Here is a 22,996-nt window from a genome sequence, read left to right as displayed (position 1 = left end):
TCAAGCAAACTCTCCCTCACTCGCTGGCTAGGAGGGGGGGGAAAGTTTGCTTAATTCTGGCAACTTTTTCACACACACTTGAAATAATCTTCCGGCTGCTGACTCGATTTCCACCTGATGGAGCAGATCCCTCTTTACTGACAGGTGCACGGAAACTCAGTGAATGCTTTCGGAAATGTTTCTGCTCCAATGAGGCACATTTACACCATCCTAGCCTTTGATTAGTCTTTTAGAAAAAAAAAAAAAGATCTGGAAAGAAGTCTTGAAAGGTAATGACATGATGCTTCGTATGGATGGAGTCAAAAAATATGCAAACCCACTTTAAATTATACACAGCTTTGTTAGCAGAGCGGTCAGACCTCCTTGTTCAGTGCATTTTTCATTAATGATTCATTTGCTCAGCTTAACACTTTTTTTTTTTTTTTTTTTTTAAAGCCTCTTGAACTTGCAGAGACTTATGCCCCGTGTTTAAAACAATGCCACGGTGTCCTCGTGGAGACAGTAAACTGTCATAGTCTATACAGTAATCTCCCATGCTGGTTATAACCATCCATTAGTGCTCATGAATCTTGTGGTTCTGCTATTCACCGTGGGACTATATTTCCACAACCGTCTGTGTCAGTATGTGTGTAGTGTCGAAGCGAGACGGAACGCAGCGAAGCCGAAGAACCATAGAGCACAGGCTACACGCACAAAAAAAAAAAGTAGAAGACGTTATAAAACCTTAAGAAAAAGAAAAAGACAGTATTATGTCATCTTTATCTTGGTCCGTGGGTGCCCTTGTTAGCATTTGAAATGTATCCTTGGATGTGAATTATGGGGTGTAGGATCCTGATGGGTTCTCTGCATACAGGTATGTCTTTCTCTCTGGCGTCCCTGTTTCATGGTAGGTTTTGCTTCACCATCCAAAGAAGAAGCGGCTTCCTTTCTGGAGTTAATGGATGGTAGACACATCTCCCAGCCAGGCACCAGGTAGGGGGCGTGGACATGTATACTCATTCTGCAAGGAAATTGGAAAAAAAAGAAAGATAAAGTTAAAACCATTTAACAGCTGGTCTGTGGCAGTTACAGAGGTGGTGGTTACAATGTAAAGTTAATTACAGTGCCCAGTGATTTGATAACAGTACAATGGGGCTGTGACAGAGCCAGCAAAGCAAATTAGGGTAAGCAATTAAGCAGATGATGAAATCCCATGTACTTAGATAGCTTAGAAGGATGAGGTGGAGTCACTTTCCCTAATGTCTAACTGAGATTAAATGAAAACCCAACACATGGAACTCTTACGAGCTGGAAATTAAAGCTGAAATAAATGAATTCATAATGAATGTTTAATTGAATCCGGCTACCTAAACATTTCATCACTTCACGTTGTTGCAAAAATTGATATTTAAATTAGCCTGTAGACCAGAATTGATCTGCGTCTGAGCAATGGCAGTAAAACGAATGATAATTATTTCAGTTAAACAAGCTAATTACATGTGTGTGAGCAAGTTAGGTCACACATATGTCACTTTTAATGTTTTCAGCTTCACTATATAGAACATGAATGTATTTCCTACTTACTACAGTTATAAATGATGAAAACACATATACAGTACTGTGAAAAAGTCTTAGTCGACCATTAGATAGATAGATAGTTGTTTTAGCAATGCTATAATGACCATACATAATTATTTATATTTTTTTGTCTCTTTAATAGAATACAACCAGAAAATACAGGAAATGTGTATGCTGTATTAAAAAGCATACAGCAAGAACCTGGCTCACTTAAATGCTAACCTAAATGGAATGGAACCTTAATAAATAATATTTAATCATTAAATGTTAAATTGTGTCTACATATTTCCTGTATTTTCAGTTTGTGTGAAGGTAGTGGCCTAGGAATGTTGCACAATATTGTATATTTAGTCTATAGTGAGACATTTTGGATAAATTCAAGGAACCTGAATGTAAAATGTTAACATGAGCACATTTTCTCTATTCATACAGTTTCCACAAGTATATATACATAACTTAAAAAGTGTAAAACAATATATGAATCAGGAGGGGAGTTCCGGTCCTCTGAAATGAGGCCAACGTGGAAGTAATTTAGAGCTGCATTCTATCAAAAGGCCACCAGGGGGCGACCGTTTTGGTGTCAAAAGGACTTCCGTCTCTATACAAGTCAATGGAGAATTCAGCAACTTCTCACTTGATTTCTAACCTCAGTAAACGTTCTCAAAATGTGTTTATGGTCTCAATCGTTAGTTTAAAGCCTTCTTCAATGCAGTATGATGTTCATTTGTGAAATTTTGGCCTCCCTGATTTTATATTTGACGATAAAGCAGGGTATGCATTGGGGCGTGGCTAAGTCGATTCGAAACTATTGGCTTCCGAGCAGCAGTCCACAAACCATACAATGGTTATACAATGAAGCTATGTTTCAATACATTTTCAAAAGCAAAACTGATGTCAATATACTATCTAATATCTATTTGTATTTTACAGCCTTATATGGAGTATAAAATGCATTTATGTAGTGGAGTTTAGCTCAGTGGGAAGAGCACCCACCACATGTGTTGAGGCTACAGTCCTCGCTGCAGGTGACCCCGATTCGAATCCCGCACCGAGAGGTTCTATCCTGCATGTCATTGCCCCCCTCTCTGCCTCCTGTTTCCTGTCTATCTCTACTAACCTGTATAATAAAGGCAAACATTATACTTTAATAATAATAAAATGCATTTATTTGAATGAAACTTCACATAGTGTAGCATTTGTATCACTACAAATAGTGTGTGAAAATTTTAGAGAGTTAAATGTCACTTCTTTCCCACAGGTCAACTCCAGCTTGTTGAGATGTAACACATTATTAGAGGTTTCTGACATTTTAATCTTATTTAAGAGCCACAAGCTTTGAACTGGTCTCTGCTCTGAAAGAGGCAAAGGCGCACTCCTTCTCTGCCCCTGAGCATTTTGTGCTCTGAAACCCCCCCCCCCCCCCCCCCTCTCCCCCTCTACTTTTAAGACTTAACCTTTAAAATGAGGGACTCGGTTACAGGTAAATCTACATTTTCTTAATAACACAAAGTTTTGCCTGGCTAAGCAGTTTCTAAAGCTTTTAGAATCTACTGGAAATGATCTCGGCTTGGCTTCGCGCTGCATTGAGCCGAGATTGTTGTCAGTGTGACGCGGATATACAGTAAGGGCTCAGAAGAGTATGCCCTGAGCAGAACTTTGACGTTATCAAATGGGCTGACAAGTCTTCACTCAACTCTTTATCTACCTCTCAGGTGGATATGAGTAAAGTGAAGACAGCTGCACAAATTGTCGTACCTTAGACACTTTCAACAAAGCAGGAAAACAGAAAGAGACTCACAGTAAAAGGTTTCCACTGTGCTGTGAGCACACGCACACAAAAGCTGGGGCGTACAACCCTCGCACACAGATGCACACTTAAAAAAACATGAATTCATCATCCTACCATGTGTTTCACAAGCTGAGAGAAACAATGGAATAACTTGATCATCTACCCACTCAATATCTGTCATTATAATCAATAACTAATATTGTGCAGCCTGGTTTATGTAGAGATCCAAGACAATTACAGTAGTTACCCAACATTCACTCTACAAAGTTGTTGTTGTTTTTTTACTTGGAATGGAAAATGTTGATTTTTACACTCTGTTTGTGTAAAAATTGAATAAATCCAGAGTGTGGTCAAATGTAATGACATGGCAGCAATTTGAAAGTAATTGCAGTGACATCTCCCACTATCTTAAATCAAGAGATGTTCCTTCCACGCCCTGCTGAATGACAATTTTCTGAACAACAGCGAAGTATATTGGCTTGTTTTTGTTGCTGCCATACTGTGTTATGAAGTCATTTCAGCACAGGTCAAATGTTTGCCTCGTGCACACGGACACCCGGGCTGTTATTTGTGAAAACCTCATAATGCTCCTTCAACATGATTTTCTTCAAGTGCTCGGTAAATGAGGAGTATTGTAATTTGCTGAGTATTGTATCTCACTCTAATGCCCACACCTCTTCAAACACAAGCATTGCAAACAGCCATTAGTTGCTCAATGGCTTTCAGCCATAAGTTGGGAGACTGTGATTTTTCCATCAATTTGCATGAAAGGACTATCGGGCTAAAAATGTTTTGGTCCCAAGAGTCCACCAAGCCTCATCAGTTCTGCCGCCAGCGTTCAAGACTAACCACTCATGAATGTGCTTTGTTTCTGTACTCAAGCAAAACTTTCATGTGTTAGAAAGAGAGCTAAACAGCTGCTGGTTTGTGTGTTTTTTCCAGGATAACTGGACAACACTCGTAGCCATTCACAACATAGCGGGAGCATCTTTAATTTGAAGGAGCAATTTTCCTCCAACACTTGCCTGTGGCGACCTCTAAAAAATGCTTCTGCTTTCATGTAATAGCACAAAAGTAGTTCCTCTCTCATTGTGAGACCTATGCAGCTCCCTCAGCTTTAGCCAAAGTGCCTATAAGCTGGCCAGGGTCCAGGAATAACTTGGCAAACATTATGGTCAAGGGGTCCTTCTTTTTTCACCAATGCAGGGTGGCAGTGTGCAGAGCATCTGTTGGTGATTAGTACTGTAATGTTCAGGCTGTATATATGATTTCGGAACCACAAATCGTTCATGAATACCTTATCAGTCATTAATAAATTGGTAATTAATCCTGAATGACGCTTTCAGAGATCAGAGAGAGTTTATTATTAGAGATCAAAAATGATGATGAATGGTGAATAAATGGTATTTTTGAACGGTCGTTTTTGATTATTTTTTAATAAATGATGTGTCTCAGCTGCACAATTATTTTTGGCAAGTTGAAATATTTCCATTTTTGTATGTTCTGGGTCACATTATAGGATAAGGCATCAAATATCTGGCCAAAATGACATTTTTAAAGGTGCTTTTTCCTTCTCTCTAATGCAAAAATGGGACAAATTAGACCCTGAACAGTATTTAAGGGTTAATACAGACCTATGGACACTATTCCACACAGGATCATCTCTCCTTCAGAACACGTGACATTCCACGTGTTCAAAACGCCGTGCGGCTGTAATGTGATGTCCAGAGACAAGCCAATAACTGACAAGGTGCATCATGAAAATTTGAGTCTGATGTCGAATTTTTGGAGAGACAAAGAGGATTTGTTTACCTCAAGGACAAACACTCACTGTCCTTTGTGGTTCTCCTGTCCCCTTGTAAACAATCTATCCTTGGGTTGTGTTTGAAATCCCCCTCCCTCCCTGCCTGCCTGCCACCCCCTGAGGTTCTTGTTGTTGGCAGAAGAAATGAATCTGGAGGGGATCGTGGTGGTTTCAGACTTGACAGTTTCCTCCCTTGTTAATCAGAGATGACTTGGCTGATGTGGCCACCATCCTGATCAGTCCCTTCACACATTGCCACGGGGATAAAGGCATGACACGCACTGCTTCCAGCCTCTCCAGGCATGTAATCTTGAGAGGGACGAGCCTAGTGTTTGAAGAATTTCCTCCAGTAGAGATAACCAGGGAAGCTTGATTGATTCTTGATGGCTACAAGGATTTAATCAATAGAAATGGATGGTCCTCATACATTTTAGATTTGTAGATTATATTATTGGTAAGAATCGAAACCACAGGAGACTTCTTGATAGCATTCAAATACATTTTGAACTGTATCTTAATCATGTAGCAGATAATATGAGAAAGATACAATCTGAATAGGAATGATGTGACCTGTGGAGGCTTTTGTGCATAAACCTTTGCCAATTTAATCCACTGAATATCCTCTTGGCAAAAAAAAGAAAAATAAATAAGAAGACGCAGGTGCAATTTTAGTAACAGTATATTGCACCACAGCTGTGTTTGTATGTCGATTTAGGTACGAGAGCTTTGTTTTGGAGACAAAAGAAAATACAGGTATAAAAACGGTTGTGTGTTAGTGATTGTGCATCCACTGAGATCACACCTGCATGAAAACTGAGCTGCTGAGGCAGAACTAGGCCTGCAGTGTGAGCACTGATTCTTATACATTATAACAGATGGTCGTAACCTCAGCAGCACAGCGGGCGTACAGTATGACAGTAACACAAAGTGAAAATTATGATGTTTAATCTCTCAAAGTTTCTGCATAACCTGACCGGTGCAGTTTTAAATATAGGATCTCCCATTAGCCAAACATCACAACTCAGTAGCAAAATACATCATCTGTCCTACCCAATGATGTCTGGAATATCATCCGAGATAATATATGCATATACAATAGGACTCAGAGCTGAAATGTCACAGTCTATTAGTGTCTTTTTGCAGTATGAAATTAACTGTAGTTTGTGGGGATTTAATAACTGTGTGAAGATCTGTTTTTAAATTGATTTGTATTTTCTATTTAGTTTGAAAAATTACAGATCAACACAACTCAACGCTTGATTTCCCCGCTTTGAAACTCTCTCATACACAACAAAATAACACTAATAATCATAATTGAAAGGTGCATAATTACACATGCTGTTTCTCTGCTTTGTAGGCATTCAAAGCTGACCACTTCCAACACCAAGTTATGGTCTTTTTGAGAACACAGGTTACAAGTCCCTACTTTCATCCGCCCCCTCTAATGCCTTTATGTGTTTTTAATTAGGATACTAATTAGCGGGGCGCAAACATGATGTAATTAGCTTTCTCTCAGTCAGGACAGCTGGAAGTAACACAGACATATGCCAGCCACTCTCAAAGGGATCACAAGACTCTTACTCCACTCAGGGCTCCAATTACCCTGTTCTATCTCTCCACCCCGATTGCCCGCACTTTCATGTGAAGTTACACGTTCCCATCTTTCCCTAAAGACCATGACAACAGAGGCAGACCCTAGGAAATGAGACTGGATGCGTCATTTCTAGGTACAAACTAATGAGACAATTGACATACTGTTTGCAGTGCCACTTTGGTCTGGAAATGATTAACATAACAATGTGAATAGCACCTTTTTATTAGCATAACACAGCCATTCCTTTATGTTCATGTATGTGCATATGTTGACAAATGAGATCATGACATACATGGAACAGCCCTAATCTCCATATACAATACAGACAAAAGACAGCAGATTTAAGCTCCAAAACCGAGCTTACTTCTCCTTTAAGAACAACAATTATAGAAGGAAACTCTTTCTGGCAAGCTGATGCCTATATAAGCTCTTGATCTCCTCAACACAGATACTTACACTTTCTCTTAAGCTCAGACATACAAATACATACTCAATCCCCTGATTAATCTCAACCCAGTGATATTTCGGTAACACTTTCTAGGAATCTCATATTTATGATGCATTATAATTTGCTTATAGTGATGCATAATTATAGTTATGAGCACTCATATATATTCATTATACTATAACAATAATCGTGACAGATTATAGCATTTTATAATGACTTCTGAGGTCAAATATCATAATACTTCATAATTGCTGGTAATTTTTTTGCAAGGATCATAGTGTATATTTACATTATAGCAGTGGCGGCTGGTTAATGTGGGGGACTGGGGAGCTGCCCCCTCCAAACATCTAGAGAAAGTATACTTAAACATATTAAATATATATTCATTAGATAATGCTAAATAATTATGAAATAAAAAGTATTTGCTTGTAAAATGCACCTCTCTCTCAGCACCTGTCAGCATTCAGTATAAAGTGATTCCAAATGGTATTTTTTTCATTTCTATATACTTCCTGCGTGGGGGGCGCCTAGTCTGGCTGAAGTGGAATGTCGCTGGAACCGGCCTAATTGGAGTCAAATGTAAGCCCTCAAACTTTTGATAAGCACATGACCTGAAGCTGCTCTCTGATTGGCCTCCTTCAGTTTTCCCACAGGGCACAGCTCTGAGCGATAGATAGAACATGTTATAGATGTGATAGAAAATGTTTGGGGGCGGGCAGGTGGTTGAGTGGTTAGAGCGCATGCCATATACGCAGCCGACCCCGGGTCGAATCTCAATCGGAGGTCCTTTGCTGCATGTCACACCCCCCTCTCTCTCCCATGTTTCGGTCTACTGATTAATAAAGGCGTCTATGCCAACAAAATCTTTAAAAAAAGGAAAACTGTTTGGAACTTTCTCAATGCTTGGAGGGCTTCAATATGTTCTTCTTTGTGATTACAAAGTAGAAAAGCTTCCACAAAATATATCTATATTCCATAAGCAGATGCTTTTAGCATGGTCACTAATCTATAAACAGAACTTTTCACCACACAGGTGTTATAACTGGAATAATGGTCACATTACATTTAAAAACAAATCATTATTCTTTAAAACATGGTTTGAAAATGACATAACCCTAGTGACCCAGTTACTCAATGGTAATGGAAATGTACTTAATTATTCAGAATTCCTTCAGACCTTCCATATTCCTGTGACTCCTAGAGAATTCAGTAGTAATGGATGCCATTCCCTCTGCCCTTTTAATGCTATTAAAAGGGTCTACACTGCCCACTTGTTTACCTCTGGATCCAAAAACCACCGCAGTGGGAGAAATGTGTTTCTCTAATAAGATAAAGAACAACAACCATGTTATTCGATCTCTATTTCAGAAAGACATAACTACTGTTCCTGCTGCTGTTCATTACTGGGCTGGGTTTGTCCCTGACTTACAATGGCGTAACATCTGGAGTTTACCTTATGAAGGGATTTCATTTTCATTCATGCTGACAAACATGAATAATTGAGTAATTACAAAGAAAAATACTGAAATAACTAAATGAAACAAAATGAATAATTATCAAATTTTAAATAAAATGAATACTTAATAGTAATATCTTCAGTCTTCCTGTGTCCTTAGATCATTTTCACTTCATATTGATAATAGATTACCTCAGGGCATCACTGTAGAAACATCAGAACCGTCTGATGTACATTTTCAAAATGAAAGTACTCTAAATTAGCATATGTGGGCTATGCTTTCTATGAGTTCACATTGATATTAATAGGAAATTCCCCCGTTTCCACTCAATGATTTTACTTCACATTGATAGTACATCACCTCAGGGTGTCACTTAGACCATTTACGGTCATTTTGATGTATAATTTCATAATTAAAACCCTCTAAAATACCATATGCAAGCGATATGTCCTATGAATGCACACTGATTTTAATAGATAACCTCCTGTTTCCATTCAATGATTTCACTTCACACTGATTCACTCAGACAACATCAGCTCAAAAATTGTAGTAGCGGCCTGTGTATGTCAAAATATGTATTAAACATTGAGGATTTTTAGATAATGAAAATATTTGATGTGTTTCTAATGATGTAGTTTCATAGGAGAGGTCATTTATGGTCTTATTTAGGCATACAAGTTGTAATAGTCGGGGTTCCCTTTTAGTAAAGTGAGAAAATTATAATTCAATTTGTGTGCAGCGAAGGAGGGTTCCTCAAACCCCCCAGCCTCCAGACTGTACTAACCAGTCAGCCAAAATACTAAACCATTGGCTGAGGTCCAGCAGATCTGATCATCCGTGGTTATTATTCTCTTGAGGTTACGAGCCTGCGCTGTGGCACTATGCAAGAATAACACTCAAAACATTGTAAAACTAATTTTTATGTTTAACGGGCCATAGCAGAAATTGAGTACTCCAATTTGACACAGCTCTCCCCCCAAAAAAATCCACTCTTAACACAAAATTGACTCAAATTATAGATACTGTAATACCTGGACATTTCTACTCAATCTGCTATCTGTATATTTCACTTTACTAGAAATGTTTGACAAAAGTGGCCCCTTAAAAAAACAGGCGCAAACCATACACTGGTGATAACATTTGGTAAGTCTCAACCTTTGAAAGGGCTTGTGTTCATGCAGCGTTTCTCTCTGGCAGAAGAGCACTGGCAGGGATGAAGCTGGGATGAAGGGTGTGTGTGGTAAGAGAATTAAAAAGTTGTGTCGTATTGGAGTAATTAGTCTCTGTTATGACCCGTTTCACATACAAATGACTTTTGCAACATGTTGTGTGTTGTTATTGCATGCATCATTGTGCATAGACCTGTGCCCTATAGAGAGCAATGACCATGAATGACCAGATGCGCTGGCCTTTCGCCAATTCCTTTGCTGCCTGGTTAGCATAGCCATCTGTGGTCTGGGAGACGTTGCTTTAATGATACTTCTTTCCCTTCACTCAAGGCACCTAATGACCACTTAGGGTAATTTAAAATCACATAGCAATGCCTTATAACAGTGATTATAATATTTTACATTTATAAGCATTATAATACACTATGATCCTTGCAAACATTTCAGCAAGTAACTAAAAATGATGAAGTATCATAATACTACCTTGAAGTCATTATAAAATGTGTTATGAGTATTATTTTAAAGCATTATGGATATTTATGAGTGTTTATAAGTATAATTATGCAGAGGAATATTTGAATACATTTTAAGCATGTGTATGATAGACATTGGTGTTATAAAAAATGTTGCTGATATTACTTTTTGAATAATTTGCATAAATTGCAGTGGTAATTCATTTCCGTTTAAAGGTTTAGTAGCTTGTAAACAAAGCCACGTTAGTTTGGAGTAATTATGATCGTGTCTTTGATAAAAGAGACAGTGTTTTATGGAAATAAAAGGTAAGATAATGGACTTGCTGTGAATAGCCTGACAAAAAGCGAGTCATTAAATGCTTCTAATTTTGTTTCCAGTTAACTCTTGTTGGTGCGCTAGGTCACAGCAGTCGTGCTTGACTATTAACAAAGCAAATTAATGATGCTGTGCAGAATCCCATTATCTTAATTGTCTTTTTCATTTCTGTCCATCTCACTTGTAGATCTCAGCTGTTATTTTCACAAACATCTGGGAGGCGTTTCAATAATGTATATATAATCTCATGCTAAATATGTATAATCTTGCCGTCAAGTGCATATCCATCTCTTTCTAAATGCGTAAAAAATATGTGTATTAATATCAGTCTAGTTATATGTAGATTAATATTAAGTGCTGAGGGCAAGAATGTATGAATATATACATTTTGGCAGCAAATGCATTATTTGGCCTGCAGCCATACTTTATGACTTAAAGTGAAAATGCAAACTTTGCAATGACAGTGCTCAGAAAATGTGCAAGATACCTATAAATGAAAACAGATGGTAAGCAAACTGCATTAATAAAATAGTACAAGTACATGATAACAATGTCTGTAGGCACAAGCTGCATTTAATCACTGGATGTACGGCAAACAGAGGCTTAACAGCAGGCACCAGGAATTGAAGCTTATTCGTTCACAGTTTGCTTTGCATGTAAAAGGAGGGAACACTACTTCATTGTAATGACCTAATTCAAACCGTCAGAACAACCACAACAGTACCACCCAGCTGTAATGGAGTTCTAGTGAATGCTGTTTTGAAAGTTGGAATCATTTTAGTCTAACTCAAATTACATATTCATTTTTAATTGCTAGGATGAAGATGTCAGTTTGTTGGGTAACAACAATATCTGTAAAGCATCGCTGCAGAAAAAGGAAAAAAAAAAGAGTTTGAGTTTATTTGTGTTCATCTTGTTCATAAATTTCAATGTCTAACAAATCAAAATATATTTCATGAGGCGTAAGGATATACTGACCCATATCTAAGTGGGCCAGCGAGCGTAAGCTGCTCTAAAAGAACATTATTTGAAGTTAAGCAGAGAGCGATTCTGTGTGTGCATTAGGTAGCAAGAGATGCAAACCTTGGTCAAGGTAGAGCTCAAAGATGTCCCCGAGGAAATCTGATACAGCGAGTTATGGCTGGAAGCAAACTGAGCATGTCCCTGATGAAATGTCTCAGTGTGTGCGCATATTTATGTAAGTGCATGCACATGCATGTTTTATCTGTGCTTGAGCATTGTGATTTATGATGAGTGTGATTTATGAAGGTGATGGATGACCACATTAGGAGCAGCAGCTTTTTTTAAACCCTAAGTCTCTCTGTGTATATATCATGTGGTGCACAAAATAATTTTTTTCATATGCCTAGAGAAAAAAAAATGCATATATATATTAAGACAGCAAGAAATGATTCCATACACTTGTTTGGATACATGTATCATTTTCCACAAGTGTTATTGAGGACACAGCCACAACATAATCCATTACTCGTAGGGTGTTATCCCACTAATACCATGGACAATAGTTGTATAAGTAATGTAATCTTCCTCTTTTGTTATAAATATCATAAAAATAATAGTTCCTGGGCCTTAGGATTTCTACTGCCTTCGTTGCTAGGCAGCATGAAGTCTAGCTGAATATCAAAGGGCTGATATCAGCTTGACAAGTGTGACATTGATTATAGTTTTGTTTGGGTTTTTTTTAATCAATTTTGAAATAGGTTTCATCATACAAACGTTAACTGATTATATGCTTTCAAATTGTGAATACACTTTAACAACATGTGTTGCATTGTGCCAAAGACAACCAGATAGACCAGCTGATGTATACATCACCTATTTTCCCTCTTTAACAAGCACAGGCTCATTCTCTCTATTCTCCATCTGCACACACAGACACACACACACTCTCTCTCTCTCTCTCTCTCTCTCTCTCTCTCTCTCTCTCTCTCTCTCTCTCTCTCTCTCTCTCTCTCTCTCTCTCTCTCTCTCTCTCTCTCTCTCTCTCTCTCTCTCTCTCTCTCTCTCTCTCTCTCTCTCTCTCTCTCTCTCTCTCTCTCTCTCTCTCTCTCTCTCTCTTTCCCACTTGCACTCGAACCTGTGAACTCTCTCCATCTCATCATTATCTCTGCATGTAAAGACGTGCCTCAGCAGTTTTGGCCACATTTCCTTTAGCCATTCCCCTACAGCTGTCCTTCAAACATGTGATACCTACAGTATACCTATAACCAAGCCACTGGATTGAGCAATGACACAGGCATCACTTGGTTAATTTTCTATTGAAGAAAAAATAATAGAAAATTGGAAATGTCATCTTTAAATGTGATTTGTTTTTTTGTCAGAAAAGTATCAAATTAAACACTTTGTCATTTTTCAAAAGCTCTTTGTATTTTTCAAATGAAAAATTCCATCTTCAAAATCAGAGTAGGTTTTTTTTTCTGCTGAACTTGTCTGTGATTGACAATTGACTGATTGTGTGTGGTCAGGAACAGATCCAACTCCATCGTCCAAGTTTGCTGATGATGCAGTAGTGAAAGGCCAGGGGCCAGATGCATATAACTCTATGTAGATTCATGACTGTGTGTATGCACAAAGGCATTAATATGCATGCGCATTATTTTCATCAGATTTATAAAGCTGTGCATACTCATGGTTATTTTTTATTTTTTTTTTATCATTGATGAACTGGGCGCCAATGCACAAGCTTCATTTCCACCTCCACAATTAGCCATGAACCAGCTGTTTTCATATCAATTCGCCTCATGCTCCACCAGTCAGTACACCTGTCAATGAAAGAAACAGGAAAGAAGAAGTGCTGTTTCACCAACAGCACCTCCAGCAACTCCAACAGCAGAGCAGCTGTCATTACACACGGCTGAGCAGCTCTTTATAGCTTTATCCATATCATTAATTCATCACACGGACTGTAAACCACCATCAGCAGTGATATCTCAGTGTAGTGCAATCGATGATTAGTTTGTAGCACCGACCGACTTTAAAAGGAATGACAAAAGGGACAAATAAGAATATTTAGAGCAAAATAATGAATCAATGTTATGTTTATGAATGTGCTTTTTACAAATCTCTGTGTAAGTGCAAAAAAGAAAGAGTGCAGCTGTTATCCATCTAAACAATGTTTTCCTAAAAGATTTCATCCCTCCTCTTATATTTCATCAGCCGCACATCACTTTAAAAAAAACATGTCTACACCTGGTATAAAGAATGCGTGACTTGCACACATCAGCACTGTACATTTGATATTTATAAATACCCATTTATGTGCACAGAACCTGAGCTAAACCAAAGAGTGAGTTGTGGATTCTGGAGAGATGCAGCACAGACACTGCACATCCCTGAAGATAAATAGGACATGTGTTGAAGAGGGTCCACATCACAGAGAATACTACCTCAGATATGTTAAAGAAATCCTGAGTCTCATTGGGCTCCTAAGGACTTGTGGACTGGAAATTCCACTACTTAGGACTGTACAGCTAGAGTGGAGCGCCTCAGCTGAGCATACCATCAGAAGTCCACTCTCTGCTCTGTAGGACTTATACACCAGAAGGTATAGAACCAGAGCTAGTAGGATTATACCAGATCCTCACTATCCCAGCAATAAACTATTCCAGCTTATGCGCTCAGGCAAACGCCTCCGTAGCCACAAGTCCAACATGGAGAGACTCAGATAAAGCTTCTTTCCTCAGTTGTCAGGATAGTGAACTCTATCCTCTGACCTCTGCATACCCTCTGCCTTGTCTAGCATGTCGTCTGTGAGTCCTTTCCATTGCCTTACAAATTAGCATATTTGAGCTTGAGGAGTTGACGGATGATTATGACATGAAAAACCTATTCCAGTATTGATTTGTGCACCTGACTGTTGTTTTAAAACTGAATCGTATACCTGAAAAGCATTATAATGCAAAAAAAAAAAAAAAAAATGCTGCTCACCCATTTTCAACAATGCTCCAAATGGCTTCATACAAGCAGATGCACAACAGGGGATTGCTTCTTTGCTAGAAGCTGTGCATAAATAAATATGACAGTTGACAAATTTCCCCATTCCTGAGGCATATCTCCCCCATTCCTCCTCTGAATTGTACATTCTGGCAACTATGAAACTGTATCTGTTCAGGGTTGGTCCTGTTGGCTCCCCTGCAGAACCTCTCATCTGAGCCCAGGACACTCCCTTCTCTGCACTCACTCTTAACACTCAGTTTCTACAACTGGGTTTACAGAATACACTTTTGTCCACATTCAAGGTCCTCCTGTCTATATTTAGGCCATACATGTGGGAACAAGTGATTACTCATTGCTGCAAAGGTGTGACAAAACTGAGGTCACTTTTCTAATTTTGTATTATTGACTTATTTTTATATGTGAAATTAAAAGAGATAATTGTTAGATGGAGCATAATGGCTTGCCGTATGAAATAGCCCAATAATAACTAATTGAGGGATGAAAAAGTCACCCTGAATGAGAGTTCAGAGTGTATTATTTCTGTGGTTTCAGACAGTCCAATTAATCAACATTTTACAAGCATGAATTACTCATTCCAAAAGCCACACAAGGGAGCCAAGAGTATGGTCTATGATTTCATAGAGTTTAGTGGAAAACTTTTGCAGCAGCATGTCTTCTCTGTCAGTGTTCAGCTTAGCAAAAATATTTTATTGCCGTTCATGTGAAAATTATAATTCTCTCTGTCTATCGCTTTGTCCTTCTAAAACGCAGCACTCGTCTTTATATGGAATCGAAATGTGACCACGTTCAGTTAATGAAATTCAATACAGGCCTGTCTTGATGCAATGCAATGCCTTTTGATATGATTAAGTGTGATAGAATTGTTGTAAACACTTTTATTATTCCATTATTTCTAGCGGACAGTATTTTGGCCACTGGTTGCAGGAGGGGATTTTTGGCATCAGTAAGAGGGAAAGATGTAAATTAAAATGGTCTCCGTCATATTGTAATGATCTTGATAAAAACCTTTTTAGATGATTAATTATATTTAGTGTGGGCATATATTGGTATAATCTCATTTTATTAGAAGTAAAATAGAAATCAGTCAGTTCAAATTAAGCCTTTCAAACAGGCCAGCAATTGATTTTGACCATGCACAGCTATTGGGACATTGGAAGATGGAAAATACTATATATTGATATCATTTTAGTGGCAGTGTTTCAGCTGACTGCGGGAAAAGTCAACCAGACAGAAAAAGGGACATGTCAAAGAAATCCAGCAGTTAACTCTTACATACTGTTTGGGTCAAATTTGACCTGTTTGGCATTTGACAGCTATAAAAACACCCCAAATATCTTTTGCTTAAGTGGCCCAAAATGCACAATAATGAAAATATGTTTACCCTTCCTGTTGTCTTATTGTCGACCTGGTTTGGTTTGACTGTTTATAAAGTATAAAGCATAAATTATCACCTAATTCTGTTAGACCATGTTAGCCAACTTCATTCCAACATATATATTATACATTTCTTTTTTTAGGTATGGTCAATAAGTCTTATTTGAATGAAACTATACCTCATTTTGAGTTAATGCCTGTTGCCCTACTTGGTCAAATCAGGGTTACATAATTAGAAATTAAAATAGAAATGACTGTAAATACGATCAATCTGAAATTCTAATACAGGAGCTTTGGACCTGATTATGGTGAGCTGAAAACTTCACAAAAAGACCAACATGTTTGCTGTAGCTGATAAATATTCATAATAACTTTTCATAGCATATAACCAGTACACCCTACAGTGTGGTGTGCCATTAGGCTGAAGCTAATTACTTTTAATCACCCCAACCTTTTTAGTCCTTTAGTGTCAGCTGTACAGATTCAGAGGCTTTGTGTCAAAGAAGCCATCTGCACTGCAAATGAACAAATATGAAGCTAACACCATCTAGTAAACATTGGAGCTTTACTATTTATATCAGTATACTTTTGGGGATTCACCTTCTAACAGTTTTTTAGAAGCACTTGCACAGTAAATCTGGTTCACTCATTCAGCCACAGCCTCAAGTGTAACATTAAACCACCTATGTGAAAAAGATGGCTAACAAGTAACTCTAAGTAGGTAAGTAACACAATTTTGTTTGAAGTTGGACTTAAGCTTTAAAATGTGTAGTAGAGGTAGAAGTAGTATTTAGGTGGCAGTTGACATTTACAGGATTTGAAATTAATCCAGGTCACTGGTATCATTGACTCCATTTACACTTAGCCACTTAATGCATCTAAGGCGGATGGGATAGCTATCCAATCTTTTAAAAAAAAGCTATGTGTAAATGCCAAGAACCATTTGCAACTGATTGAAATCCAATTACATTATTGCCAGATATTGAAAAGTAAACTTTATTCCACCCAAGTGTAAGTACATACGTAAGCAGTCTGTGGAAATGGCCATTAACAGGATCTGTCCTCTTTGATAACGGCAGTTTGAGTTACACTGAAATGAGCTGTCTTACTCCCTGTCTCATCAAAGTGAAAATGTCTTGCTGTACTTCTAGCTTAACTATTTCTGGTGTAATTAACTGTGAAAGTACAGAAGTTAATTCTTCGTTGAGCTTTTCTGGAAGTTACCAAACGGCTTCAGTTGCACTATACCACCCTCCTTCGAAGCCGACGCCGACTTCCACGTAGTCCCATAAAACCAAGACAGATTTCATTGCATTGATCAGATTTATGATCTGGACAACAGAGATGCAAACTGTACTTGTGGTAAAGTATATGTGTAAAGTATATTAAATGTCATGTGGATTTTATTTGGATACACTAGAAATGACAAATATAATAGGACCAAAATGTCCAGACTGCACCCATTCACACCACCATTTCATTTCCAGACAACACTTCGTATCTACTCATCACATTTATGTAATCTTTTCACATTGGAAAGAAACAATTTTCTCACATCTACTCAGCATTTGCATTTGAAGAAACTGGTGCATATTATATGAAATTCACAGGAGACCAGGCTCAGCAAACAGTACATCTTTTAGTTATATTTCTTGATGCTTGTTGAAAGAAGGGAAAAGTGCTACTCAAACACTTTCCCACCCCCGAATCCGAAATGGCTCTGACCTTCTGATCAAAAGGCTGTTTTTCCTTAAGATTTTTATTGCTCTGATAAGGATAAATGATAATTGTATCAATTATTTCATGAAACTGTCTCCCGATTTGATGATATATAATTTTATCTCAGCGCTGCAAAAATAGATGTGTCAGTTTTAATGTTTTGTGTAACTGTGAGGGCCAAATGTTCATCTTCCCTCATGAGTTTCCTGGCATGGAAAAGAGGGGATAAAACAAGACATTATAAAACCCATTATATAAAATTAGATGTCTCTAAGGGAAAACTATGAAAATTTAAATGCATCCAAATATATCAAGACTTTGGCTCTGATTAATCAGACAAAATACAGTCAGTCTTGTCTTTAGGCTACCAGGCTTCTAGTTTTAGTCTTCTGGCCAAAAAACAAGCGTGTTTAATTAAGCTTGTTTCAGTTTTTATTTAGCTTAATCAATTCATTAGCTTATTTTTGACAGTACCATGTAATGCACAAGTAGCGCCCATAACGAAAATGTGATATGACACCAATGGACACCACACGACATGTGATTGTTGTCTTTTGGAAAACGCTCTTCATCAAAATCTCATTTGCATATTCATAATCAGCTGAGACGTTCTGATATAATAGAACTTGACCCTGAAGAACTGCTACATAGCTGCAGGAGAAATCTTTCTCATTTCCCTTCACTTCTGGATGGAGTGGCTGTTGACACTTGCCAGAGGGTGCAAAAGCACAATTAGCACTCCTACCACAACTATTAGTGACAGTGTCATGCTCAGCTGTTAATAAATAGCAGGCGTAACGTGACATTTAGAAGAAAATGTTATCATGTTCCTGATTGCAATACCTTGAACTTTTCAAAAGGCCCTGGTATGAAAAGGACCAATCCCTGTTTACTACAATAGAAAAACTTAAAACTGGACAGTCTTGTATCTAATGAGTAGACCTGTTTAGCACAAATGTATCCACAAAAATGCAAAGTTAGTAGCCACAAATCAGCCTGCTGGTCAAATAATATATATATATATATATATATACTGTATATATAAAGGAAAAGTGGTAGTAGTTGTAGATAAAAAAACAAAAATCTTTTAGGTTTGGTGTTTGATAATCAGGATAGTTTTTTACCTTCTCATAGTACACACACACACACATACACACAAACTTACACTGTTCTTTGGAAGCTCATCTACATGCATTTCCAATTACAGTGGAGAGCTTGCGTGTGGCGTAATGTTAGCATATGCACACCTTATGTGGAGCAACAGACCATAAAGTTCATGATGGGTAGACACGTAATGGGTTCTTTACATAATTTGTTTTTACAAGAACGGATTAAAGGATATGGGAATCAATTTGACAGCATTGGATAGGTTCAGCTGACCAACCAACTCGTGTTTATTTTAACCCCATCTGTTTAGCATTTACATAAAGAATAGCACATAAATAATTAATAAACAGTTTATGACATACAATAAAACACGGTGGTGGTTATATTGGTTGGTGTAATTAAAATTCATATTTTTAAGTGTATTCATGTATGTTTTAACAATTATAACAGCTTTACATGTGTGCAAAAGGTTAACAAAAGGTTAATGACAACATAAAACTGCACAATTCCAACTATAGATTGAATCCTTATTTAATGAATTGTACATATGAAACTCATTAAATTGTAATGTACTATTGTAAGAAAATGTCCTGACATCTGCTAATGAGTACATCATGTATCAATTGTTTTTATATTGTTTATAGAGACTAAATTGACTGGATTAAAATAAACTGTTACTAGTAGATGGTTATAATACTATAGTAAGCCAATTATTTGTACTGTATAATCCAAATAATATGTGAAAGTATTCAATTAACATTGGTTGTGTCATGTTTATCAGTTTATGAACAATAATGGGGTTATTTACATTTACAGCAAATTTAAAAAAAAGTTGATCCAGCTGTTGGTCATAACTTTTTCCTTCTATTTTTCCCTCTGTTATGATGACATAAAATAAAAACATTTCAAACTAACAGGGGTCACTCTAAGTAGAAAAGTAACTTTAGGCGGCATTATTGTTCAACAGCTCTACTTTACAAAAGGAGTGGCCTCTGTGGGTGGCTGTGGCTGCTGCCCGATTCCTGCAAGAACATTATGCCTATAGGGCACCATTAAAAAATATGTGATCTCCACAAATGTCTCTGCTCCCTTCTGAAAACCACACTTTAATAATTCAAACATTTGCAGAGAAAGAGCCAGAGCCTTGTGAAATTAAAATTAATGTGACAAGAGGAAAAAACCAAACTGCAAATACAGTACATTTATAGAAAAAAAGCAACTTACAAGCAAAAAAGATCAAGGCAAGACAATGGCATAAAATATAGACAAGTTTGTGAATCTGATAATATTGGCAACTTATTATTAAGAACTCAAGAAACAGATACTAGATGTGATAAAAATCCCTACAGATCATCAAATGAATATCTGTCCTCGGGTTAAAAAAAGTCAGTCTAAACATCTTTAATTAAGGGTGTGAACATATTTTTGAGCTGGTATCATATGAACACTATATCTTTAACTTATAGGCCTTAGAGCACAAAAAAATGAACTGCCACACTCACTACTTACAAAGGTCTGTTACAGTCAAAGTTCTGAAAGCATAGAAGCTCAGACTGTAAATTATTCTAGGTCGTCTGTCTCTCTTTAGGAGAAGAATGAAGTATTTAAAGGCTTTTTGTGTGTGACTCCTCACACTTTCAAGGACCATGAAGTACAGTACATCTGGCAGCGACAGCTTTGTGGCAATTGTTAATAGTTAAGGTGGGCTGGTCATTGGTCATTGGTCATTGGCCATAAGCCTCTATAAAGAGCTGCACCAATGCCCTGTCTGCGTAGAGGTGATTTCATGGCACTTCTTGGCTGACTGCACATTATGCACCAATCTTATAATGATATAAATAGCACCTGGAACGGCACGGTGCCTCTGTCTTCCCACTTTTGATTCCAGCTGATTTCCTGCAGGCGTTATTTCCCCATACTGTCTAAACTCAGCTGGCCTCTTCTGTTCACAGTCGGCAATGAAACAGCTAATGAGGAATGAGAGGTTTAACAAATGAAGGTTTATTAAATCATATACCCCATCAGGAGACCCTGTGGTAAAGCATAAATCTAAGTGATGACTAGATCTCTGAAGACTAGAATGGTGGAACACAGTTCTGCCATTAGAAATGCAAACACAGTCCAGTTGCCCTTCTTTTTGCCCTTCAACTTATAGTAGGCCCTCCTGAAACGTGAAGCATAATGGATCACTGAATTAGAGACCCTCACACTATTGAGAATAAACAAGGACCTGGATCTCAGGGCTTTCCTATGAAATGTCCTGTATAACAAACCCAACCTACAGTCAAATCCCCAAAAAATATATTTTTATGATTGACCTGCTTATTTTATATATGTAAAAAACAATTCTGCTATGTGTGGTATAAACTTTTTTAACAAGAGATGGACTTTTCACACCTCTTGTTTTTTGAGATTGTTGGTCTATGTTTGGTATTTGCTGTTTTATCATTTCAATTTATTTGAGCCCTTTGAATATATTTTGACAGTTTAGGGAATCTTGAATGAATAAGCTGTTGTATGTGATACACCTCCAACACCACTGTGGACTAACATGCAATTACGGGCTATTTTTAAGCTCTGTGCTCTACTTTGTGATTGATACGTCTTGAGAATAGTCCTTGTGACCGAGACGTGGACTTTTTTTAATAAATCAATGCGGAGGTGATAAGGGTGTGCGGGAATGGACTTTTTTCTTTGTTACTGGATGGATGCCATGAAAATTTTCGCTCAAAGCACTGCTGTGAGTTATGGGATGGTGTAATCAGTTCTAACAGTCCTCTACATAATAGCTGTGATGCAAAACCGCACAAACTGATTAAACTGTATGAGATGAAGGAAATAATCCATAGTTCTGTGGAAAAAAATGCATTCTTAAATTCAGCCGATGCTAGTATGAAATATGAAACCTGGGATTCACTTGTAGGTGTATTGTTGGTGATTTTCTTCTGGCAATTGAAACTGACAGAACATTTCCCCCCCGTCTGGCATGGCAAGGAAACACCCTTTGGTGAAATACAAAGAAGAAGTGTTGCACAAAAGAGATCAATTTGACAAACTGACTGTGCTTACACTAGCTTTGGCTGAACTGAGGATGGAACATGAAGGATTTTTTATGCCATTCTGTGCATTTACGGCACAGAGGCTTTGCTTAACGGCCAGGCTTTGATTCATCCCTATGTATTTCTATTATGATTTGCTATCACATTTATGCTTAATCTTCACAATTTAGAAGCTGGAGCAAAATAATGTTAGTGGGTTTTTTTTGGTTGTCATCAAAATAGTTGCAGATTCACTGTCAATTGACAAATGCTGTCAGTCATAGATGGGAGGACTGATTACAGCAAGTGGCAACCATCAACAAACATGTGGCAGCTAAGTGTTCTATTAAGATGTTAAGATGTATTAAGGGTTCTTGTTTGCTTGTGGTGGAGTTAAGTGTTAACCCTCTTCCCACTCCTAATTGTCACATTTGAAAAGTTGTAAATAGCAAATATTTAGAACTTTTTCTTTTTAAAATCGGATCCATTATTATAATTAATGTTGATTTGTTTGCTTACGATAAACTCACCAGTTAATCAACATATTGCTTTAACACCATATTACTACACTCCACAAGTAAAGTTGTTGGAATGCACTTTGTCAACATACTGCGTGAGCGTGTGTGTGTGGGCAGGCGTGTTGTGTCATTTTAATTACACTTACAGTGTAGTAATGTCATGATATTGCTAGTTACACTTATTCCCATTCAATAGCTGCAGATTTTAGTAAGTGTATGAATGCATGCCGGCTTTGCAGTTATAAAGACTTTGTCAGAATAAGATTATTTGTGTGTTTTTGACAGAACAAGTGAAGGTGGGTGGGTTGATGCCACTGTTATCTGAGGATAAAGTATACAGCGTCTGCCAAAGCCTGCGGCAAGAGGAAAAGCGGGGCAGGTAGGAGATTATAAAATTCAATTTAGGGCAATAGAGGGGGTGGATCCTTTATATAAGGTGCTACTGAGCTCTTTTCCCCCTTTTTAGTCTAAGACACAAACACACATGAATCACATGAATCCTTTTTCTTTGTGTTTTTGTTGTGATATCCAGTAAAACAGAATATCCCTATTTGTCTTAGCTGCAGGGCCGAGCCAGGCTCCAGATGCTGCTAATAATACATCGCTCACTGGGGTTTGTGGTGAGTATGTATGACTGTATTTTTGCATGTGCGAT

General features: G+C 37.6%; 1 protein-coding gene across 1 annotated transcript in view; it reads right to left on the bottom strand.

The window, feature by feature from the left end:
- Positions 1–860: 860 nt before the first annotated feature.
- lrrtm4l1 (leucine rich repeat transmembrane neuronal 4 like 1) overlaps positions 861–22,996 on the bottom strand; it is a 33,060-nt gene continuing 10,924 nt past the window's right edge. The window contains exon 4 of the mRNA XM_053340545.1: positions 861–1,000. Coding sequence (XP_053196520.1) covers positions 935–1,000 — 66 coding nt within the window. The 3' untranslated portion in view covers positions 861–934. The remainder of the gene's footprint in view (positions 1,001–22,996) is intronic.

The sequence above is a fragment of the Scomber japonicus genome, chromosome 19 (genome assembly GCF_027409825.1).
Source record: "Scomber japonicus isolate fScoJap1 chromosome 19, fScoJap1.pri, whole genome shotgun sequence".
Lineage (NCBI taxonomy): Eukaryota > Metazoa > Chordata > Actinopteri > Scombriformes > Scombridae > Scomber > Scomber japonicus.
Note: the sequence above shows the minus strand (reverse complement) of the source record. Positions and strands in the feature narration are given on the sequence as shown.